This window comes from Drosophila virilis, chromosome 4 (genome assembly GCF_030788295.1).
Source record: "Drosophila virilis strain 15010-1051.87 chromosome 4, Dvir_AGI_RSII-ME, whole genome shotgun sequence".
Taxonomy (NCBI): Eukaryota; Metazoa; Arthropoda; class Insecta; order Diptera; family Drosophilidae; genus Drosophila; species Drosophila virilis.
In genome coordinates, this window is record NC_091546.1 from 13,693,544 (window position 1) to 13,717,927 (window position 24,384).

General features: G+C 45.4%; 5 protein-coding genes and 1 non-coding gene across 10 annotated transcripts in view; 3 read left to right on the top strand and 3 right to left on the bottom strand.

Moving 5' to 3' along the window:
• LOC6627328 (uncharacterized) overlaps positions 1-1,794 on the bottom strand; it is a 25,953-nt gene extending 24,159 nt beyond the window's left edge. Inside the window, exon 1 of the mRNA XM_002051888.4 lies at positions 681-1,794. The gene's annotated coding sequence lies outside the window, so the exon portion shown is untranslated. The remainder of the gene's footprint in view (positions 1-680) is intronic.
• A 473-nt stretch (positions 1,795-2,267) lies between these two features.
• LOC6627326 (putative uncharacterized protein DDB_G0274435) lies at positions 2,268-3,774 on the top strand. Its single transcript, XM_002051886.4, has 2 exons — positions 2,268-2,429; positions 2,492-3,774. Exons 1-2 carry the CDS (start codon positions 2,358-2,360, stop codon positions 3,683-3,685), a joined length of 1,266 nt encoding a protein of 421 aa, XP_002051922.2. The 5' UTR covers positions 2,268-2,357; the 3' UTR covers positions 3,686-3,774.
• A 207-nt stretch (positions 3,775-3,981) lies between these two features.
• Cep97 (centrosomal protein 97kDa) lies at positions 3,982-7,618 on the top strand. Its single transcript, XM_002051885.4, has 8 exons — positions 3,982-4,213; positions 4,458-4,618; positions 4,691-5,157; positions 5,219-5,577; positions 5,643-5,906; positions 5,969-6,145; positions 6,228-6,624; positions 6,685-7,618. The coding sequence occupies exons 1-8, from the start codon at positions 4,207-4,209 to the stop codon at positions 7,364-7,366; spliced, it is 2,514 nt and encodes an 837-aa protein (XP_002051921.1). The 5' UTR covers positions 3,982-4,206; the 3' UTR covers positions 7,367-7,618.
• On the bottom strand, positions 7,489-8,350 carry LOC6627410 (probable RNA-binding protein EIF1AD). Of its 2 annotated transcripts, none has more exons than XM_002051884.4 (2): positions 8,033-8,350; positions 7,489-7,962 (listed from the first exon to the last, which is right to left on the bottom strand). In XM_002051884.4, the coding sequence occupies exons 1-2, from the start codon at positions 8,196-8,198 to the stop codon at positions 7,631-7,633; spliced, it is 498 nt and encodes a 165-aa protein (XP_002051920.1). In that variant the 5' UTR covers positions 8,199-8,350; the 3' UTR covers positions 7,489-7,630. The 2 variants fall into 2 exon arrangements, with proteins under 2 accessions (XP_002051920.1, XP_070065406.1); XM_070209305.1 differs by having other exon boundaries at positions 7,782-7,921; positions 7,984-8,290.
• Positions 8,351-8,439: 89 nt separating this feature from the next.
• capu (formin protein cappuccino) overlaps positions 8,440-24,384 on the bottom strand; it is a 35,848-nt gene continuing 19,903 nt past the window's right edge. For 2 of the 4 annotated variants that reach the window (XM_002051883.4, XM_070209302.1), the window contains 6 exons: positions 21,691-22,209; positions 14,727-14,908; positions 10,150-10,924; positions 9,064-10,083; positions 8,702-9,002; positions 8,440-8,618 (listed from right to left, as the gene is read on the bottom strand). In XM_002051883.4, coding sequence (XP_002051919.3) covers positions 8,519-8,618; positions 8,702-9,002; positions 9,064-10,083; positions 10,150-10,924; positions 14,727-14,908; positions 21,691-22,209 — 2,897 coding nt within the window. In that variant the 3' untranslated portion in view covers positions 8,440-8,518. Of the gene's footprint in view, positions 8,619-8,701; positions 9,003-9,063; positions 10,084-10,149; positions 10,925-11,228; positions 11,382-14,726; positions 14,909-16,263; positions 16,984-21,690; positions 22,210-24,384 lie in introns of those variants that run through there. The other 2 variants (XM_015172796.3, XM_070209303.1) reach the window with 2 other exon arrangements.
• TRNAY-GUA (transfer RNA tyrosine (anticodon GUA)) lies at positions 20,805-20,897 on the top strand. Its single transcript has 2 exons — positions 20,805-20,841; positions 20,862-20,897. It is a non-coding gene; the product is annotated as a tRNA-Tyr (tRNA).

Here is a 24,384-nt window from a genome sequence, read left to right on the forward strand (position 1 = left end):
AGCAGCAGAGCCAGCAGCAGCAACATAGTAAGCTGGCACAGCGCAAAATTAGAGAGTGAGCGAGCGAGAGAGAGAGAGAGAGCGATAGAGTGAACGCGCGTGAGTGAGTAGAATTGAGTGTGAGTTGTTGTTGGGCAATGGATTTCAAGGAAGTGAAATTGCTGCAGACAGGCGTTTGCCTAAGCACGCCTGGTCGCCCCGCCAGCCCAGAGCCGCCTGTCACTTCCTGTATGTGTGCGAGAGTGTTTATGTGTTTGTGTGAGTATTTTGTTTGTTAGAAAACACGTTGGGCTGGTCTATGTACAACAGCCAGCTAGCGCTGCCCGCTCACCCGATCTCCCGCACAGCCATCAACTCATGCTCAGCGGCTCCACTTAAAAGTGTTATATTGACATTTGGCTACAATTTGAGCTGTCCAAAGCTTTATGATTTATGCTGCGCTGCATATGTAAATATATATGAATGTGTACTAGCATGTGTGCGTGTGCGTGTTCATGTATGTGTGTATTTGTGTGTGTGTGTGTGTGTGTGTGTGTGGTGTAATCGTTGCTCTATTTTTGGACTTAGTTGGACAACAACAGCGCGCTGCAAAGCGTGCTATAAATTTTGTTGTGGGCGGCCACATTTCGTGTATACAACTAGTTAAATAAAAAAAAAATGTATTTTTGCACTTGACCCACCTTCTTTTATTTTTGGATTTTTTATTTTGGTTTCGTGAAATTTATTTGCAGCTGCTGCTGATTTTCTCGTGGCAAATGCGCGGCACGTTCCAGGGAAGTTTCTATTTCGATTTCTATTACTTTGACAAGGGCACGCAGAAATCTACGAAAATGGCCTTTTTATATGCTTTTCAATGTTGTGTGTGAGTGTGTGTGTGTGTGTGTGTGTGCGACTATGTGTGGCTCTGATTGTATTTGCTTCTTTGCGCCTGTGTATGTGTGTGTGTGTGTGTGAGTGTGTGGGCTTTTCTGGCTATGCTCTTCAAGTTTTATGTCAGTTCATTCATCGGCCAAAATGTTGGGCACAGGACGCAGGCTGTTGTCGCCTCTGCATTTGTGTGTTATACATTTGTATGTGTGTGCGCGCGCGTGTGTGTGTTTGGGCATGTGTGTGAGTGTGTGCTGCGTGCTCCTGCCAATGTCAGATTTGTATTTTAGCGTCGATTTCGTCTTGGCTGCCTGCATATTTTCCTCTCTATGATTTTATTTCGTTGGTTTATTAATATACTTATTATTATTTTGTCACTTCACACATTTAACTACTGGACTTTCCTTGGGCTTTCTCAGCAGATGTTCACACATTTTGAAATTGATGATAGATTTTTGGCGAAAATTCAATTTGTATTTTTTATTGCATTTGTAATTTGCACACCGCACGCAGCGGGCACACAAAAATCATTATTCAGTGCGCCCGAAAGTATGCAACGTTTTTTGTGCTGTCTTTTCTGGCCATGCTGCTGCTTTCAACATTTGCCCACACACACACACGTGCACATATAGACGCACTCACGGACACTGGCTGTGGCACGGAGGCACAGAGATAGGCTAGGCAGACACACGCGTTCGCGGCACGTTGCTGCGAGCTGAGCGTGCGGGGCGGGCTGCTCGTAAACGGGGGGCGTGTGAAGGCGACGTGCAACGCAAACTAGCAGCAGCAGCAGCAGCAACAGCAACAACAGCAATAACAACAGCAACAACAACAGTAGCAGCAACGACCACGGGCAGCGAAATAGCCTCAAATCAGGCGGTCACAAAAACGACGACGACCGACAACGTTGAACGACAGCAAAAGACTGAGAGCCAAGTGCTGCTGAGACCCAGCTGCTGAGGCAAGGAGAACCAGAGCAGAGAGAGAGAGATAGAGAGAGAGACTTTGAACCAGAGAGAGAGAGAGAGAGATAAAGCGCTGCAAATCCTGTGCAGAATTTCACTGATTCCGGAACTGGTTCATCGCTCGCCACATGTTTAACAACTTAACAACTAATAATTATGTTAATAATTAAGTTTGCAATTTATCTTCATTTGATGGACATATCCGGCCATATGTAAGACATAAGCAGGATTTGTAAGAAGTTTTCAGAGCTTTCTTTCTTTAGTTTTTACGAAAATATAAGCCTTATATTATGTATCCCAAAAGTTTCTAATTGATCTATTTACTATAGAAATATTTAATGCTATATCTTAGATTCTTTAGATACTAAGATACTAAGATACACTATGCAGTGCCTTGAACTTTCAAGGAGTATGATTTCCATAACCATAATTTTATTTCGATTTACTGCGTGCGAGCTGCCAGACTGAAAAATATTCTGAAATAATACGAGTCGGGCTGGAAGATAGATTTTGAGACTCTCGAAAATGGATGCTTACAGCAAGTACTTGCATGATGAACAATTTAACACCAACCAAGGCAGCACTCAGACAGAGTCGGTAGGCTAATGCTGCAATAACTGAAACTTATCTCGACTTCTAATGCCCATAATCCAATACAGAATGCGCCCATGCACAGTCATCCGACTGTGCTTAGGCAGAGACTGCAATTCAATAACTCTTCGTCCTCGAACCCAAGAGTATCTACGCGCTGCAAGAAAATGCGTCAAGAGAAGTCGAAAACACAGCCTCGGCCCAAGGAAGTCATACAGAAAGCAACCCAGACTTGCATTCGCCACAGTCAGCCGCCGCCGGAGCCGCACTCGAGGAAAATCCGTCCACCGAATCAGCCACAACAAAAACAACAACAGCAGCAGCAGCAGCAGCAGCAGAACTTCCGACATACTGAAACTCAGGTGCATAGATGCCCAAACAGGGCGACACGTCAGGTGGATGCGCCGTCATACCGTATGGAACTGAGCTACATGCAGCCAAAGTCTCTGTTCAATGTGGATTATGCACCGCAATCGCGACGTGCCCTTCGTTTGCCCCCCTTGCCGCCAAGCAACAAGGCTTCTATGCTAGATCGAGACGGCGCTGGCGGGGATCGCTTGCTGTATAGAAATTCGAATTTTGGCAAGGAGTCCAGTCGCGGCCGCAGCGAGAATAGCGAGGATCCGCTCTTCAATCCGGTCGAGGTCAAGGAGTCATCTTCGATGCTGCAATCGGCACGGGAGCATTGCAGAAAGACAAAGGCGCATTTCAATGCCAAATATGCGGATAAGAATGATCCGGGTACGGATAGCGATTCCAAGTGCGATTCGGATAATTCGTTGAAGACCGTAATTACTACCAAAAGTGGTGAGAATTTGCGCACCGTGGTGCGTTCACAGATAGAGATGCAGGAGCTGCTGCATCAATCCATTAATAAAATGACCGAAATGACCGACAGACTGGTGCTGAGTACCAACTCCAGGCTAATACTGCCATCGCTGGGCTTGTCGGGCGAGTCAGAGTGCAGCCTGATTCAAAAAAATACGCCAAACCTATCCAAATCGCCTGCGAATCCGCAAAAGGATGTTAGGGGCTCTGCTGGCTGGGCGCCAGGAACCAGATCCGAAAATCCTCTTTGTCTCGAAGAGCTAGTCAGTACCAAGGTGATTGCGCCTATGATGCGCCGGGTACAGCGCATGTATTTAAACAATTTACAGGAGGAGATGAAGCTAATGGAAGAACTGGAGCGTGTGCCATGCCAGGTTAGCGACTTGTACAAATCTGCCGATGTGCCGCCGGGGCTAAGCAAACAGCTGAAATAATTAAACAAGCAACCGTTATTTCACTTTAATTGTATTGTTATATTTTTTAATTATATGCTCAGTAGGCAAAATAAACACCAAAACACTAATATGATTGGTTTGAAAATTCAAATTAGGCGCAACATAAGCGGAGCAGTGTGACCAGCTATGGCAAATGCCGTAATTGCACTGAATGAGCGGCGTCGATACTTCTTATTAGTTGAGTGTGCACTGTTATCGTATATCGATGGGATGCACTGTCAATCGCTGCTCTCTGCATAGCTATCTGTTAGCCACAACAAAAAAAACTTGTTAAAACTGTTAAGCCTGCCCAATTAAATTTTTGCTTAAAAGGCGCATACTGTTAATAACATTGTTGTCGAATGTTAATGTTATTAAAATCTCGCGTAGCCCTGGTTTCAAAAGGAAGGAGGCGCTCGCATTCCCAAACATTGATTTTTCGTGGTGGACGCCAGTGAATGCTGCCAAATTAGCTACGTTGGGTCACTTGTCAAAAACTGCAGGAATTTCAGGGTTGTAAAATGAGCGGTAAGCAAATGTGCCTCAACTGGTCAACTGACAAACAATATTTTACCTGCTTCGGCGGCTGCCGCTGTCGGCGTTGGCTCTAATGTCCGTCTGGCTGGCGTGCATTGCAATTCGCAGCCTACTTTGAGGGTGGGTGGGCAGCCAATGGAACCACCCCCAACAGCTGCCCATGTGTGGCATTGCACAGACGATGACTTCATCACTGTTTACACGCATCCTCTCATGTTTCCCTCTCCTCTCGCAGGCGACGAGAGCTGCAGCGAAAAGCAGACGCTAAATCTGTCCAAGAAGCAGCTAAAGAAGGTGCCAAAACAGGACGATGCCCAAAATATACGCAAGCTAATACTAGACGAGAACGAGCTGCAGAAGATTGACAACATTGACTCATATCTGAAGATCGAAACGGTGCCTATATATAGCCCACACTGAAACACTACTCCTGCTATCATCAATTGATTCCTTAATTGTCCTTTGCAGCTGTCGCTGAGCAAAAACCAATTGCTGCGCATGTTTGGCGTCTGTCGGCTGCACTGTCTGCGCGAGCTGAACCTCTCCTTTAATGGCATACTGTCCATTGAGGGCCTAAAGGAATGCGTGCATTTGCGCGTGCTCAATCTGGAGGGCAACAACATTAAGACCATTGAGCATCTCAATACCAATGTGAACCTGGAGTGCCTCAACCTGGCGGACAATCGCATAGGCAGCATCTCGGATGTATCCTATTTGCGCTCCTTGCGTGAACTCAACTTGCAGGGCAATCGATTGACCCATCTGCGCCAATGCGACAAGTATTTGCCGGTCTCCCTGGAGACATTAACGCTGGCCAAAAACAACATTAACGATCTTAATGAGATTTGCACGCTGTCGCATCTGTGCAATTTGCAAAGCATTACTCTCTCGGAGAATCCCTGTGTGAACATGACGATGGGACCGAACAGCAGGGAGTGAGTACAAGTTACACTTGGTTTGGGTCTGCTCTCACATGGCTTTCATTTTATTTCGCAGCGGCTTTGACTACCGGCCCTTTGTGCTGAACTGGTGCATGAGCCTCAAGTTCATTGATGGCTATGTGGTGGATCCCATTGAGAGCCTCAAGGCTGAGTGGCTATATAGTCAGGGACGCGGTCGCCAATTTCGCGTTGGCGAGCAGAGTGAGCTGGCCAAATACTTAAGCCCCATCTGTCCGCTGGTGGGCAAGGCATTGGAGAACGAAAATGATCGCAAGCTGCGTCTGATACTAAGCAAGGCGCAGCACCATCAGCGGCAGCTGCAAGAGGAAATCATGGACAATGCCAACAGTTCGGCCAGTACATCGCCTTCCTCGCATCGCAAGAAACCAACCAGCCGCATTCAGTCGCCGCGCTGTAAGCTCTGCCATGATCTCCCATTGTTGCTTCATAAATGGTCAATTATTGTCTACTCCCCACAGTTTCGCGTTTGAGCGGTCGTCAGGGCTCGCCGGAGTCCATGGTGAACAGCTACCATGGTAATAGCTGCAACAATAGCATCAGCAGCGACAATGGCATCTCAAATCATGCGCTGCAAATGAGCACCTCGCTGATTGAGAATATTCGGAACGATGGCGATAATTTCTCGCTGGCCAGCATGTCCGGGTTGTCCAGCAGCGTGACCACCAAAACCTATAACTCGACGGAGTCAACACCTCGCAACATAACGCCAAACCCATACAACGGTACGTGAGATTGTTCTTAACCCAAGCCTTAACCTTAATTCTTGCATCATTTGGCTGCGTAGAACAAACGTTTATTGGGCAAACGCCTGTGGGCGGACCCTTGGCTGCTGCCTCAAAAATGGTGCCTGTGCCGGAGACGTTAATGAGTCCCGATGTGTGTCCCGCCGCCGTCGCCCAGCGGGCAACAGTCACGGCCCTCAACACGCAGATGCACAAAACCAAAGGCAACAAGAACAAAGGTAGCCAAGCAAGCTTTCTAAATCGAATGTATCGAAATTAATATACTAATGTTGAATCACATTTTAATGTACTCAATGCCAGATAACAAACTAAATTTGCCGCGCGTGCGCAGTCCACAGCTGCGACGCATGCAGAGCCCCACGAGCAGTCCACGCAAGGCGGAACGAATACAGCTCCAGATGAATGCCACATCGGTCAGCACAACAGATGCTGGCGGCTGCAGCACTGATGACGACGGCGAGCAGATCAACATTGAGAAGCTAAAAACTATACGTAAAATGGCTGCGGAGCGTGCACAGCAGCAGCAGCAACAGCAGCTGGACAACAATAATCTGAACTGCACAGATCGTCTGATAGAGCATGTAACTGAATCCTCCGCGGTGACTATACAGAAGATGTGGCGCGGCTATCATACGCGCAAGAAAACCAAAGATATTGCCGAAAAGTTGCACAAACAGCGCACACACGAGTATATTGAGTAAGTGCAGCCGCTCGGCCAACAGGCATTATATTACTTATATATTATCTCTCACAACAGTAAACTCAACAAGGACATGCTGCTGACTAAGGCGCAGCTGCAGAACGAGCGCAAAATCCAACAGCTTCAGATGCAGGCCATCAATGCGCTGTGGAAAAAGGTGTCTACCATGCAAGTAGATCCCAAGGCTGGCGGCGAGCATGGCGCCAATATCAGCGCTTGCACAAATGCGGAGAATGCAGGCAGCAGCAGCAACAACAACACGAATCAGGGACAACTGTGCCTGGATCAGAACTCGGCAGCCGTTGTAAATGATTTGGCGAAGCGTTGCACAATGCTTACCGATCAGGTGCAGCAGCTGCAGAGCTCGATTGGCACTATTGTCAATTGCCTGACCATGGTCTGCAATTTGCCACAGGATGCGCTCAAGAAGCACATCAGCTGCTCGGATGGCGAGGAGGTCGAATACCCTAGCTTTGAGCCGCGTGACAGCAGCTCCACGCAAACGGATCTGATTGCCGTGCATACGCCACAATTTGAAGATTTGAGCAATTTCCCCTTTACGAAAACCAGGCCGTCAACTTTGGCGCTTGCAGAGTCCAAGCACGATGCGCTACATGCCGGAAAATTGACAGCCGAGCAGGAACAACAGGAGCAGCAGCAGCAGCAGCAGCAGCCACTGGGCGAGACTCAAGAGCAGGAGCACAAGGAAAACATCGAAATCTGTGATGCACAGGAGTAGGATTTACTAAGCCAAGCCCACTCACTTATTGCATTATCTAGGCACTATTAGGCTTTTGTAGGCTTTTCTTAGCTTTTGCATCAGTGGACGCAGCCGCAGCAGCAACAAACAAAGCGCATAACTTGTGTAGTTTTTTTTGGGTTTATGTATGTCATAAGCACACACACAATTTTCTGTTAAAACAATTGGCGAGGAAAAACAATTCGTTACAAAATATACATAGCTAAACCTTTTGTAATGCACAATCACAAATGCACTGCAATCTCAGTCTTCAGCGCTGCTCTCCTCGGTATCCGTCTCCTCGTCCTCAACGTTTTGTACATTGACAGGTCGATTTGTGTTGGGCGGCAGGGAATCGTCTGTATCGGAATCTGAATGCTCGGCAGCAGCGTTATCTGGACTTTGCGACGCCTGTGCCGACTTTTTGGCAAAACGCTGCGGCCAAATGCCCGCCTTTGTGTATTCCTTGACGTGCTCGGGCGTTAGTATTTTGCAGATTTCCGCCTTGACTTTGTCGCCCTCGGCAATGGGCTCGACCAGTACGTAGTCGCCCCGCTTAACCCACACATTCTTGCGGAACTTATTGGGCATGGATACTAGAAAATGTAAGTTCTTACCTGTTGGTTATCAATATCAACAGAGACTGCTTCACTGCTTCGTGCTCACCCAGAAAGTTATCAGACGCCAGTCCCGCTGGCACGACCTCGTGCAGATTGTTGCCGCGACTGCTGACCACACACACGATCTGCTGCCGCTCCGTGGGCAGCGAATAGTCATCCTCCATCATCTCCTTGAGCACATGCTTGCGACGCGTTGTATTTGGATGCGACATGCTCTTGTTATAATTGTCGAGATTGTTGTCTTATGAGGCGCCAGTTTTGCGGCCAATTATTTGTTTACTCAAAATGGTCAGCCGATTAATTGTGTGGTGGTCGCCCGATAGCTCCAATTTAGATAATCAAAGAAATAGTGTTAAAGTGTAGTGTTGCGAAATCTGTTGTAAATTTAGCACTAGTATTTTTGTATTTTTTTTTTTTTATTGTACAATTTCAAAGTGAAATGTTTTTGAGTAATTTTGAATGGTGCGAGGATTTTTTTGATTTTTATTGTTAAGCTTAAAGGAAACTCTACGACTAAATTTTGGACTAAGAACTAGTTTTTGCTGCGTCGTACGCGCGCCTTGCACGAAATTCGATCCTTAGTGGAGCTATCGCGGCGAGTTTCCACCGCCAATTGCTTCGGTTTTTTTATTCTAGAAAAAAAAAAACAAACAAAGACAAAAGGCCAAAAACCGTTAGAAAACCGAGATTGATTCTGTTTGAATAATTTGCTTACATTTCGTTTCTCATAATTGTAAATTCCTTTTTCCAAATGTCTTTGAAATCGTTTGTGAAATTTGTCCAATAACCAAAGAACTGATCGGGCGTGCATTGAGCCAAGGTGAGGGTGCAGCCCTTTGGGGAGAAGTGATAGAATCGCATCGTCTCCAGAAAGAGATCCCGGCACTCATCGATCAACTGATGCAGCTTGGCCACCGATTTCTCTGCACTAGCGGTAAATTCCTCCATCTTGGATTTAAAGGGCTCGCGATGTTCACTGGAGGCGCTTAGCACCAATGCCGTAGTCTGTTTACAAGCTGTAGGGATTAGCACGGGGATTAGTATCTATGATATGCATTCCAAGCATTTGCAACTTACCCGTAAGTTTTCTGTTCAGCTCCTTAATCTGCTGCTGGACTTCGTCGAAGTCCAGCTGGGCGGCACGCTCCACATCGGAGGGCTCCGGAATGGGCAGTGTCATCTCGGGCAGCGTCATCTCCTTGCGGCGCTGCGCTATATAGGTGCGCACGATGAAGTGCAGCAGCGTTGTGTGCGACTCCTTGGACTTGACGTCTTTCAGCTTGCCTAGTATGTCCAGATTGAACCCATCTGCCTGGCCGCGCTGCCGATTGCCGCCATTCATGTAGTTGCCCAGCGTCAATATTATGGAGAATACCAGCTTGAGGTCCTCGCTCTCGATGAGCTGCTGCGACAGCTGCGATACCGTCTCCAGCTTGCGCACCAGCAGCGTCACAGACTCCTCAAACTCGGCCTGGAAGACAATGCAGGAGATGCGCTCACTAGCCATCGAGATGAGCGATATGTCACGCAGGAATTGCTCGGGATGATCGAGCGGTATGTCGCCGCCATCGGCCTCCCTGATGCGCTGCAGCTCCTCATCGGTTGCGCGCATATAGCTGATCTGTTGCAGCGTCTCCAGACTTATAACCGAGGTGTCTACATGGTAAATGGCATGCTCGATTTCGCTGGCGGGCACATGCAAGCTGCGGGAGAAGATGCCCACATTGCGGGAACGTTTCGGATCCAGCACCTTGATGGACTTCTCACGCTTCGGCTTGAGCTCCTTGGGCTTGGTAACCGGCGCAATGGCCTGGCGCGAAAAGAGCTCGGTAAATTCATCAATATTATCGAGCGGCGTCTCATCAATCTCTGTCCACATCTCCTTGCTGGGTGCGGCTGGCACAGGCGCCGCCATTGGCACAGCGGACGCGTTGCCAGTCGCGGGCAGCTCCTCTGGTGAGCTGCCGCTGTTGTCCGCGCTGTCCGTTGAGTTGGCGATCGAAGGTGGACGCGGCACGGGCGGCCCACAGGTCACAATGCGCGTCCAGTAGAGCGGGCGCATGGGCTTCGGCGGATTGACGGCGCTTTTGCGTTGAACTGGAAAGCAATAAAGCAACAGATGATTCAAAGGCTACGGCCAAACCTCACTCCCCTTCCACTTACCGCTTGTGCGCAGGAACCAATTGCCCTCGGCGGGATCTGGCAGTGGCGCCGGCGCCAGAGCTGTGCCCGACTTGGAGGTGCTTAGTGGCGGCGGCGGCGGCGGCCCATTGCCAACATTGGCAGGCCCCGGTGGCGGCGGTGGCGGTGGTCCACCGCCTGGCGGTGGCGGCGGCGGCGGCGGTGGTGCTGCTGCAGCTGTCATGCCAGGCGGCGGCGGCGGCGGTGGTGGTGGTGGCGGCGGCGGTGGCGGTGGTGGCGGCGGTGCAATTGCCGGTGCAGCTTCCGGTGCCGGTGGCTCCACTGCGATACCGTTCTGTTGACTCTGTTCCAGCTGCGGCTCCGGCACACCATTGACTGCACCACACTGGCAGGAGCCGAGGCATTGCTCGTCCGTCTGGCTGGCCGCATCCGCATAGCTCTTGCCCTCTATGGGCTTGTTGTACTCGTAGATGGTCGCCTCGCTGGCGTTGAGCAGCTCGGTGAGATTGATGCAGCGCTTCGATGGTCGCCTGGGCGGCTCGTCCACACTGCTGAGCAGCTCGTTAACCACGGCGTGCACCTCGGCCAGTGTGGCGCAGTTGAGCAGACGTTTGCGCAAGATCTGCTGCAGCGTCTTCTGGCTATCCGTTTGCGTGGAGCTGCCCTCGTAGTGCTTCTGAGTCGCCGACGGCGTGCTGGAGAACGGCCAGGCGGCCACCTTGTCCAGCTTGCCGGGCGTAAGCGGCAGCGAGGTAGTTGGCTGCTCCGTGTGCGTCCACTGGTACATCTCGTAGGGCTGTGGGTTAAACGAAACAAAAAAAAAAAAACAAAAGAGATCAAGCTATATTGGCCCATTGACTGCTAATTGCAGCTGGAGTGCATTCCGTTCACAGTTGGTCTCAAGTGTGCCAAGCGACAGAGCTTAAAAGCCATCCGCTCTCCAAGCCCTGCCCCTTTCTTCCCAGCTGTCATCCCTTGCCCACCAAAGTGTTGAACTCTAAAGCTCAGCTCTTCAAATTGTGCACACGTCATTGTTGTGCATCCCTCCTCCCTTCCCCCTGGAGGAGAGCTTGGGGAATATATGTTGACAGTTTTTATACCTTTTCAGAATGGGGTTAGAATAACTAAGAAATGCAGTTCGTTTGGCAGTTTTCTTGGCCGTTAACATCAGGCACACCAGTCATGTGGCTGGCAAATATTTATCCTGCTGACAAATTATGTGATCAACTCTTGTTTAGCTCTTTTCGACTTTCAAGCAGATTATACTTTGTATGCTTTCTATATATACTTATTGTTATTTATTGTTAGGCTCTTCAAATATGTAAATTCGATTTTCATGACATGCTTTGCATATAAGCATATATTTTACGAAAAGTTCAAAGTATTCAAATTGTAAGATGATTTATGGTCAAGTATAGAGTATATCATAAAAGTTACTATTTATAATTTCTTTCTTATAATAAAGAGATTTTTAATACAAAATGTATTTTTTATTATAAATATTTTAATAGTAAATAGCTTCAGGCAGAAGGGATAAAAAAACAGTTCCTGACAAAAGTAAAAATTGTCTATTCTCAATGTTTATTTACTGTCATCTTTATAGAGCATTTTGTGTTCGGTTTTGCCCGACTTTTTCGCGGCATTCCCTGGTTTTATTGTTGCACTTTTTGCTGCTTACCTATTTGGCGTTGTCATGCGTGAGATTCGGTCGGGTTTTAGCTTGAGATTAGGATGCTTGCCAGCAGCATGCCTGAGAGTTCTTGAAAGGGAGGAGAGTAGCGCGGTTGGGCTTGGATGGGGCTCTTTGGGTTTGCTCGAATTGCGACAGCATGCAAATTGTTGGCACCCCCAAAGTGCAAACACTCGAGCAAATGGCGTCAAGTGCGATAACGTGACCACGCCCCCGCAAACACACACTGGCACACACACCCGCACACACACATATCTAGGTACATTCAGCCCTTTAAGCATCTGAGTGCAGCTGTTGCACTTCACTTGCATTCATCATCCCAGCGGATGCCCCAACTCATCAGCCCGGAATGATTAGCGGCGAGTGTGCGAGTGTGTGTTTGTGAGTGTGCGTAATTGAATTTCAATTTTTAATTGCATTTCGTGGTGTTAAGCCAAATGGTTGGAGAGCTATTGTGCCGCAGTTTGAGCAGCGCTTCGAAGTTTAATATTATTAATTAGTTGAGATTTTCTTGAATGAACATATTTTGAAATAACAATTCTTTTAAGCTATAAAACTTAATAAAAGAAGAACTGCATGGAAAAATTGAATAATTATTTACATTAAAAACAAGTAAGAGGCTCTAGTCGGGAGCTCCCGATTAGAACCTCTCACTTGTTATAGGTTATTTCCCTGCTAACTGATTTATTTATTTGAGTAACACATTAAATGGCTCATCCAAATGAAATTAGTTTTCTAATCAGAAATCAAATTAAGTTGCTCGCCCTCAAGCTGGCCACGTTAATACCCTGTAATTCAAACTATTTACGTTTCGCTGCGCTTAAAAACCCCGTTGGGTTAGCTCAAAGTTATATCCCTGCTGCATGCCACTTGGCGTTGCGCGGCGTGTGCACACAAAAGAATAATAAACGCTGGAACTTGCCGCAAAGTAATAAAAACGCACAAAACTTTCAATGGGAGCTGCAACAACAACTGACAGTGAAGAGGGAATGGGGTGGGGAGGAGCACAGGGCAGAGCAAAAGAAATCAAGCTTAAGCCAAAAGCTGTTTCTGGCCTGTTGCCCAAAAACTTGATGACGCGCACATTGACAACGGGAGACAAGAGGACACCAAGACACGGGGACACGGGCAGACCAGGACACGTTGCCACGCAGAACATGGGCCAAGGAGTCAAGGCGAGGCGAGGCGAGGCGAGCCGAGTCGTGGAACGAACGAAATTTGTGATATCATAATCTGTAGAGCTCAAGTATCATCACATAGAAAATCACTTAACGCTGTTGTCTGCTCGTTTTTGGCGCCGCATTTCCCTTTACCCAGCCACCTCCACCCGCACACCTCTCTCAACTGTAGGGGCTTGCTCGGAGGGATTTTGAGGTTAAGCTGCTGTGGCTAAAACTTTTGGCCTAAACTAATTTGGGCGCACAGACGAGTGCTTGATTATTTGTTAGTCTTGTTGTTCTTCTATTTTTTTTTTTTTGACATTTCTTCAGGCCAATAACACTCAACGTTAACTATAAGGTAAGAGCCTACCCCGGCAGGTAAGCTAGGGCTGGCGGCACATCGGCCTGAGCCAGGGTTAACCGGCAATTAAAGCTGGCAAAGTGTACCGAGATTTTTGTTTAGCTAGCCAAGCGAAGCGTTGCCAAAAAAGCAAACGTATTACATAGTCCATTAGTCAGCCGCACGCTGAGCGTCAAACAAACAGCTGCAGTTGCCTGACGCCCACCTTCCACCCCCAAACCCTCCTCCCCCATGACTTGGCGGTGGGTCAGTCAACTCTTTTGGTTTCATAATTTAGCAAGGCAACAAAAAAGAGTTTAAATGTTGCAGTCGTGTGCTAAGGACTGCGTGATACTCATCAAATTCTATTGCAGCTATCTCTTTTCCTTTTTTGTATAGACTTTCCGATATGCTCAGCATTAATCTTTCATTCCCTATTCAAAAAAAAAAAACATATTTTGTGATGGATCTTTGAGAGAAGCTCAGCTGTAGTCTACTATTCCCTATTTGATGCCAAAATGTAGCTCCAAAGAAGTTCAAAACTATGACAAGATTAATTTTGACACTCCAGAATTTGTGGGCGTGATGGCAGTACGTTTGACTCGATTTGAATAGGAGCTCATATGTGACCGATCTACCTCTAGCTCTTAACTCTGATAGACAGCGACTTTTTCGACTTGCCAGCCCGCTGGTGGGTGAAGAAGACTTGATGCGATGTATATACTCGTGTACATATTGCAAGTCTAAGGTCCTTAGACTGCATTGCATTGCAGCATTCACAAAATTCACAGGCATCAATATGCCCCTTTTTACTTTGAAAACAGAGTATAAAAAGGCTGTTGGCCACATTCAGTGGGCAGTTCGAGAGAGTAAGAGTTAGAGCTAGAGCAAGAGTGAGAGAGATTGAGCTCTGCAAAGTTGACGGCAAAGTTTTAACAAGTTCTGACACTTGCAGGCTCGTCAGCTGCAGGCTGGGCAGCGAGAAGGGGGGAAAGCTAACACAAGGGGTTGGAGGTGGGTGCAGCTGATGCAGCTGACATGTACAGCAGCTAGGCTAAAATGAAAGTGCATTGCGATTTGCCCTGGCAATGGAATTGCTAATTTCCGGGCACAACTTTGTGGCTCATTTTTGTAGTCAACTTTAAAGCATAGAATGTGGCCATAATATGCAGTCGGAGAAGGAGCGGAGGGCGGTAGAGGGAGGGGGGGGGGGGGGGGGGCGTTAGGTGAAGTTAGCATAACTTGAGCTGCAGCCCATAGCTTATCAATAGCTAATGACTTGGACAAAGTTAGTTACATAGGGTTAGTGCTAGGTTTGGGGGGCGTGGCACTCTATTTCCGGCAGCACCGTGACAACTTCCGCTCGCTGACCAATTTCCCGTTAGACAGAAGAGTGCATTGAACTTACGCTAAAGCCGGACGGCGCATCCTGCTGCTGCTGCTGCTCATTGGAGATCTGCTTGAGTACGCCCACATATTTGAGATTATGACAGAACTGTAGGGCCATTGCATTCAATGATTCCGGCCCAATAATGCCCAGCGTGGAGCTGCTCTGCAACGTTGAGATTAGCCATTTGATCAGCATTTGACCTGCGAATCGAGAGTTGAAGAAAATTAGTTAATAATGTAAAATATATAATAAACTATATAACTATTGAAATTTCCATCTACAAGCGTGAAAAATGGATGGAAATCGATTAAACTATTCTTTTTTAATTACAAAAATAAATCGAACCGGCTGGAAATCAATGCCTTTTCGATTAGGTCAACATTTATTTAACACATTTCATTTCATTGCTCGAATATCCAGCCCATCGTTCGGAAACTGAGCTTCTATGTAGTTCGCCTGCTTAAAAAAAATATACATTTCACAGATTTAAAAAAAAGGTCCGCCAAAAATAGGCGTATGGAATTTTGGGAAAGACTACGGTTCGGGTCAATGCCGCGTATTACCCTCAGCTTGGGGTAAACTTTGCCCACAGCTGCGGCTCGAAGCCCAAGTTGGACCCACATACGCGCGGACACAATGATTTATGTGTGTGTGTGTGTGTGTGTGTGTGCGTAAGCAGAAAAAGTCAAAATGAAAGGAAAAGTAGAATTTGGCAACAATATGTTTGTGGGTGGTTGGGGTGGAGACGTGTTGGCTAGCAAAACATTAGGCATAAATAAATTTAAGTGTTCTCCAAAGAAGTTCACAAAGAAACAGCAAACAAAAATTAATAAAAATGCAGCAACGAAGATAAGATACTCTACATGAGCGATTACTCAATAGTTTTATCACAAGCAAAAAATCATTTGATGTGTGACAATTGACTTGAATGAAAGCATTTTTCAAGCAAATATCTGATATGCTATTATTATTATTGAATTGGATCTTTTGATAGTTTTATAAATAAATATTATATATAGATAGTTCTAGTCCATCGTCTATGTACTTTTTTGAAATAGTCAATGAATCAAATGATTCACAGCTGAGCAGAAACGGTCTTAAGGCGAATAAAACATCTAACTTTGGAGCAGATTCTTTTAGATTTGAAAGATTATGAAGATGTATTTTTGTGCTGTCATCTAAAATTATTTTTAACTTAACCCACGACCTGATAAAGTATCTTGAGATGATATTGAAAATTATAAAATATGTTACACCAAGCCCCGTCTTCAATCTTTTATTCTTAATGATGCTATTACCCAACGTCTCAAGATTTATCTTTATACAATTGGATAAGGCGTTATATAGTTCTTCGGCTAGGATTAAGGATTAAGGTTCATAAAACAAGCGCAGAATCAATAAAAAGCTTTGATAAGAACCAATAAAATATTTGTATATAAGAAACTAAATATATCTTATCTCAGGACGTGGCCACAACAAATACTGTCACAAGCAATACACTCAAGTGTGAATACCCTAACAATGTGGTTCAGTGTATAGAGCAAATAAAACTTACGCTGGCTGTCAGCGCGTGCAGCTGGAGCGGGTATGGAAACAGCGACGTGAACGGAAACGGGAACGGGAACAGAATCGGGAACGCGCATATTGGCAATGGCCATTGCCAGCTGTGTTGGTGGTGATGTTGGTGGTGGTGGGTCAGGCGCGTGAGGATCAAACCTTAGGCTGACAATGTGCACGCTAATGTTGAGAGCCACAGCCGGGCAGGAGGCAGCCGCCTTGGCGGATGCTGGCCAGTCGAGGGCGACATCAGGTGGTGGCCAGTGCGGCGCGCGTAGAACGCGTTTACCCGCCATTGACATTAGCTGGAGATAATGTGCGGGCGATGACTCCGCCGACACGATGTTAGCTTCCGGCTGATGCCGCCACAAAATGCCACAATCCGGCACACTAATTGGCACGTGATGGTCCGGTGGCTGCAGCTGTTGCTCCGCCTGCTTCTCCGTCTGCTCCGCCTGCTGGGCATGCCTGGCGAAGAGCGGGCACCAGACGTTGCTCAGTGCTGGCATTGCCCCGGAGCTGCTGGACATGCTGTGTGACTAGGAACTGGTTGGTACTGAAGCGCGTTGTTGACTGGCAGCGCTTCGCAGTTTAGTCATGTTTTTTTTTTTTTGCTATTTTCCTTTTTTTTCAATTTTGTTGTTTCTTTTTCATTTGACAAAATTAAAAGTGTCGAGACTTATCAAAATTATCAACGACAAGTTGAGACTGCGGCTGTGGAACATGTCGGAGTCAACGCTCGACTTTTAGTTGGTTTGCTTTTGCTCAACTGATAAGTGCCAGCTGTTGGAACCAGAACTATATACCTATATAGGTACTAATACCCAAGGCGTATAGAATGACATACGAATTGCAGTTCTCCCCTGAACGCCCTTCCGAACACCCTGGCAAGGTCGCTGGCTTATCAGTCACGGTCTGATAACAATAACTGTAGCTGCCCAGTGGCCAAAAGAGTATAGGGTATATTAAAGTAAAGCAAGCCTGTTCAGACCCCCTACAAACCCAATATAAATTTTCATTGCTTTGGTTTACGATGCGTACCAATGCATATTCTTAAAGTTCGGTTCGTAAGCCTCTTCAACTTTGTGATCCCTTCAAAAGTGGTTTTTAGTATATTTTAGAATAATAATTTTAGCACAGGGTATTGCCTAGGTCGAGCGTGTTCGACTAGTTAGTTACCTTTCTAATTGAATCATGCGCCTGTGTTACTTATACTCAGATTCAAGTGTTTCCCAACACTTCAGCCTTAGATTCGCATCAAGAGTGCGTCACGGACCGTTCATGGAACTGACTCATGCAAAAATGAACTATGATACCACTTAAATTAACTGCATGTTCATCTAGATAACAGCACTCGATAAGCAAAGAAATCAAAAACTCTTGATGTTGATTTCCTTAAACTTTCTTTATAATGGAGCCATAAACAAAACAGTTTATATAGAAAACTGCGTCGCAGATCAATTAAAATGGTTTACGATATTATGACTGTCGATTAATCTACACGGGCTACACTCTAATATTCCTATGAAGTATTGAGTCTTCTGTAACTGATAGCCATGCGAGCTGATATGACAACATTTACTACGTTAGTCGTTTCGATTAATGGGCAAGACATAAAATAAAGAGAGTGAGAGGTGAGCAAGTGTGAGTATCAGAGAGAGGCAACAAATTCAACTCTTTCTAAAAACGGACTGTGAAATATTGAACTTGTTCATCAATTTATCAATAGTTTATTCAATTGATGTGTTAATTTTATTTAATTTACGTTTCTTCAAATATACTGAACTAGTTCATAAATTCATGCGCTGCATGTATATTTGCATTAAACTGTTGAACTAGCTCATAAGTGCTTTTATTATTTGCCAAAATTTATTTTACTATTCACCAGTGAACTAGTTCCGCAAAATACAGCCCTGCGATTCGCACAGCTAAAATAAAAACGCAATAAATCCAAAACCGTAATCAAAAACCTAACCCCATACACTGATCATTAGGCTCATGTAATCAAAGCTGATAAGCGCACGTCATTGATAGGCCAAACTGGGCAGACGTGGCTTTGCCCTGTGGCCAGCAGCCCAAGGGGTGCAGGGTGTGTTTTGAGTGCGACTTGGGACGGGGTAGATGCGTCCCCGCCATCGTTTGGCAACTTTTGATGAAACCGCGCGAAACGACGGCCAACAAATTTGCATAACTGCTTCGTTGCCTGGCGAGTGGACAGCGTTTGAGGAGAGGCAGTCGGGTGTGTGTGTGTGTGTGTGTGTAAGTGGAGGGGCATGATTACAGCTGGTAAGGGAGGCGTGACGTTGCACGCATGCATGCGTTGCATTCATCAACGGCAAGCGTTCACGCTGACGCTGACGCTGACGTCGACGCCGACATCGACGCAGACAGCCAACACTTTCGCTTCAAACAACAGACAACAAAACGCTGAAAATGAAACGTTTCACAGAGAAGACCACAAAGCAGCAGCAGCAACAACAACAAGAAATAGAGCTCCAGGCGAAAGCACTCGACTAGAAGATACTCTGTATTAAGCTTTGAGCTGGCGCAGCTAACATTTGTATTTACCTTTGGGTTTGCTTTTAATCCAGTTGGAATTATTAAGCGATAAGTTTATATAAGCTGTATTTGTGTATGAAAGGTATTCCCTTCGAATACTGTTATCAAATCGATATTTATCGATAGTTTGCCGTACAAGAACCTACACACCAAATTTGCGCTTCAAGCTTTTGTGATCGTCAAGATATGCTAAGTCTTATTAAAGAATCGATATTTATCGAAATAAGCTATGCATGATATACAAGAATATATTTTACATATTAAAGCAATAGATATGCTAAGGCAAAGGTGACTGAAAATCGATATATATATATATATATATATCGACTGCAATCACAATTTCTTATTCGACTTGACTGTTGATGTTGATAACCTTCAATTCAAATAAGATTGGACAAAGCTGCAATATACCCATTCCATTTAGCCTTTTACAGGGTATCGCAACAGCAGCTTTAGCTACTCCATAGCACCCTTAGACCGAACCCAGCCAACTTGAGCGTTATATCCGTCCACCAAAATATTGTTTCATTACGCGTTGCCCAAACATTGTTGGGGCTGCGGGTGCGGATGTTGCTGCGGATGCGAATGCGGACGCGGATGCCAGTCGCTAGTTGCAGCGCCTTGATGGTGCGTTTTGGTCCTTTCGAGTGGCAAACGTGACGTTGCCGGGCATATAAATCAGATTTTGGGCCATGCTGCGCTGCTGCTGTTGGCGCGACAAAAACGGCAGCAAAGGAAGAATTGATGGCCACTTCAGACAACTGACAAGCAGCAGCTGGAACAGGACCAGGAGCAGGAGCAGTAGCAGTAGCGGAAGCTGCAGCAACAATAGCTGAAAGATGCGAAGGACAGCAAATTGCGTGGGTTTTTGGATTTCAATGGGACGTCGGAGCTTCTGTTGTTTGTGCAGCGAGGCGTTAAAATGTTTGTTTGCATTAATTTGCCGCAGACGTTGATGCGACTCGTGACGTGGCATGCAGCAGCGGCAGCATGCAACCAATTAGCGTGCCACACAAACACACAAATTGAAAGATAGAAAACGTTGCGCCTAACTGGCCACAAAATTGGTGCAAAATAGTTGCCCGCACACGAAATAATTCAACAAGCAGCTCAAAAATGCGACAAGTTTTTGTTGTGGGCGTGGTAGGCGCATTTTTGTGGCATGTTTTCAAAGCGACGGCGCGAATGCCAAAGACGCGACGCATCGATTTAAAGATGCCGCCCGAAAGTATGCAACAAAAATGTTGTCGCAAAACTGAAACTTTAATCTTATCGCCGCATGGGAATCGGTGGGCGCTCGGCGTTGAACTGGGCTCGAGTTTGGGCTAGTTAGCTGTCCCTGGGGGCACGAGGAATTTGTGAATTTGCATAGCCGTAAGCTTTAACTGGCAGACGCAACATAAATACTTAAGACCGAAAGACCCGTAAATACTAGCCAAGATTCCAGAAATAAATAAAGAAATTGAGTTACCAAAAATGCGTGAAGCGCGGTTTTAAATTAGGGAAGAGGCGCGTTGCGATAATATTTGGAATGGCAAATATTTATGGGAATTTTCGAAACATTTTATATTAAATTATTGTATACATAAAGTTTTCAATTATGGCAATATATGAACAAATATTAGGCATATAATATATAATATAATATAAAATTTGATTTCAATTATTCTCTTATTATTGATAACGATAAGGAATTATTTATAGGATCCGATTGTTACCTCACGTTAACAAAAAAAAACAACGCGAACTTATTGCAAACATAAAGCACTTTCTGTACATTTTTGCGGTTGATAACGAACATAAATTGTTGTCAATTTTCAGACATAAAAGAAATATAAAAAACAGTGCCAGCCCCCAAGAGAATATGTGAAAGATTTGAAAAACTCGTATAGCGCGAAAGCAAACTTTGTTAATGTCAATAAATTGATAGCAAGCCGAAAGAAGCTTTTATTGGCAAACAAACGTCGCACCGTCAATACACCTTCGATAGCTCAGTTGGTAGAGCGGTGGACTGTAGAGTGATATGCAATTGTAGAAATCCATAGGTCGCTGGTTCAAATCCGGCTCGAAGGATGGTGTAAATTTTTTACTTTTTTATTTTTTTTTTTCAAATAGTGAGTAAATCTTTAAGCAAACTCAATAAAATATATCGCAATTAGAGTTGGGACAATTTTAAAATGGGGAAAACTGAGCAATTAAGGAGGTATATGAATATATAATACTTGGCTATAATACAATTGAAGAAAATAGCAATCTACACTTCTCTTATTTCAAAATGTCCGAGAAAACGGAACGCAAAAAACAAAAAGCTTTGAGCCCAATTGATGAAAATAGGGGAAAACTAAAGTAATAAATGTGAATATCTTCAAAAATGTAAACTGAATAAAGTTTAAAGTTGAGTTTCGAGCTCTACACATACACTTTCATACAGCTCTCGCCAATAGATGGCGCCAGGCAAGGTTTGATTTTTATTTTTTTACAGTTACAATAACCGAGCTAATGATTCACTCAAGTGGCGCATTGTCTTTTGATTGGTTAACTGATTTCTGTTGTTTCAATGGGTAAGAGGTGGCTGAGGCGGGAGGCTGGTTAAGGGGCTGGAGTATGCAACTAATTGTTAACTTTGGGCAAACAACGAAACGCAATCAAACGTGGCGCAAAATTTGCCAAGCTCGACGGAAGAAGGCAAACAGCAAAGCGCACAAAAATTCGACGAAATATACAGATACTATATATCTATATACATATATAAATTTATAGAACTGGTAAAATAACGCCTCACACTCCGCTGGCTGCGCTTGACTTGAGTCATATAGGGGACGCGGGGGCGGTGCGTTCAAATGTATATATTTTTTGCGAGACTTACCTTCGAACTTTTCATATGCAGCGAAGCTTAACTTTTCCGGCACAAAAGATGAACCGCGTCGCGACCCCGCGCCGGCAGCGACGCTCAGCTCCGTCAATGTTGACTCCTTCTCGTCGCCAGGTGGCGTTGCCAATGCCATCACTGGCGCTGGCGACTGAGCACTGGCCGCGCCGCTGCCGTTGCCGTTGCTGCTGCTGCTGCTGTTGCCCGTCGAAGATCTCTCGACCGAGAAGCTGGCCACCTTTTTGAGCACATTGCTCGACAGCAGCGAATTTGTGGGCGTACCATAGCCGGGCGGCGGCGGCAACGGGCCAGCATCATTCAGAACCTCCTCGGCGAGCAGCATGCCCTCCGTCGCCCCACCATTGTCCGTGGGCGTGGCTGGCCTTTGAGTCGTCGCAGGTGTTTGAGATGATTTAAACGAAATTATAACAGTTGATTGAGTTTCCAGCGCCGTTGATGACGCAGTCGGCGTCGTAGTCTGAGTTGCTGTTGCTGTTGTTGCAGCTGCTGCTATCGCTGAAACGAAACGAAATGAAACAAAATACAATGAGAATGAAATGAGATTGAAACATGTGCATATTTGTACGCGGAAACGAAAGAAACTGATTTAAGTTTGCTCACTCAAATAGAAACCTATATGAGCTAGAGACATTTGGAATGTAGGTCCTTCTGGTGCCCGCGTAGTAAGAGTTTCATTTTGATAAAAATCGACAAAGAAAAGCTGTATTTTGAGCAAATCTCGTATGTTTCAAGAACTAGAGTCATCAAATTTGACATATAGATTCCAGAGTGTATACAGATCAAGTATCTTTCATTTTATAGCCATTGCCGCGCCCCCTCTCTCTAGGCTCGAGCTGCATTTGGTGTCGGTAGAAGGAGGCTTATTTGTTGATGCATACAATATTTAACATCATTTAAGACTAATGAACTCTATCAAGAGCAGCTCTTTGAATATGAATATACCAAATAATCGCGTTGCGTGGCAGCCAATTTGTTTAGCCTGAGCAAACAAATCTAGAGTATCTTAAGAGGCAACATTTTCGATAGAAATGCGTTATTAAATGCTGAGAGGAAAAGAGAGGGGCCAAGTGTTGACTTCCTCCGCTGCCTGCTGCTCAATTGACTTGGCCAATTTTGGAGCTGGTGCTTGGTGGCCCTGGGCCTGGTTCTGGTCCTGTTGTCCTCCTGGTTCTGGCCCCAGTCCGTGCCTGAGCACACCCAGCGGAGCGCTTATCGCGGCCATCATCATTGACTGTGTGCCCAAGTGGCAGCCCCGCCCTAATGCCCGCCGCCCTGCTGCCAGTTCCCACGTGCATCATTCTGTACAACATGATTTAATTAAAATTTAAACTTTGTTTTTTTTTCTTACTTTTTATATTTAAGGACTCACAACAATGGGGAATTGGAAAATGTAGCCGGGCGCTGCTCGGAGCCCTGTTTCCGGCCGACATTTTGTAAACAATGAAGACGTGTTTGCAATTTTTAAGTTTTTTACAAATGTTTTCGGCGTGCCGGGCCCTTTCTCTCACTCTCTCTCTCTCACTCTCCTACCCCCTTTTGGGGCCGACTTTGGCTCTGTTTGTTAGCCAAGCGGCGGACGCGCAATTAGACGGGCATTAGGTGCCGGGCGGCGGCGGGGACGACGTGGCACGATTGGCTGGGGCTGCTCTTGTTAACTAAAGGGCATGCCGGGGATTTTATATACATTTTAGCTGGCAATTATATATATTTTAAATATTATGTGCGACCGGCACGAGCGCGAGCCTTTGCATAAATGTGCCAATAATTACTTTGGGTCTCGACTCGTGGGGTTTTCCTTTTTTTTTTTAACTCTCTTTAAGGGTATTAACAATTTGTACTGATAGGAAACATGCCTGAATATATAAGTGAATATATATATATATATGCTTGATCGGACAACTATAGCATATAGTTTGTGTACGAAAATCTTTTACTCCTTCCCGATAACTTTTACAAAACACGCATTTCGGAGCTTCGCCATTTTTCTTACATATCTGCAAGTCCGTAAGTCGCAATTTCTTTAAGAGTATTTTGAATTCGGCGAGCCGAAGATAGCCCATTTTTTTCATTTCTTAAATAATAATTTTTATTGTTTTCGTTTTTCGTCACTTTTTCGGTGCGTTTTGTTTTTTAGGCACCAAACTGATCGGATCAGTTGCAAAAACAATAAAATGAGGCTGAATGGAGGAAGTAGTTGGAGAGGGGGAAGGAGAGGTGGGGGGAGGGGAGAGGCTGGCCAGGGATTGGCAAGTAGGAAAAAGGCAGCAAGACGAGTTAATTAAAAAACTTGATACAAATTTTTCAAAATACCCTTGAGTAACTGGTTGACTTCATTTTAAACAAAGGCAATTAAAGGGGAAATGTTGTTAAAGAGGAGTGGGGGAGGGAGAGAGGACTGGGCTGAGTGCGGAATACGCATGGCTATAAGTACATAAAATTTACAATTGTGTACAAACTGTATTAAGGGAATCTAATTAAAATCAATCGAGCCCAAAACATAATTCAATAAAAATTAGATACAAAATGGGAAAGTTTTGAAATGGTCAAAAAGAGAGACGGGGAGAGAGGGTAGGAGAGAGAGAGAGAGAGAGAGAGAGAGAGCTGAACTATGAGATACCCTATTTTGAAGCGTTATGTTCATAAATGCGATTGAAAATATATTTCAATTCT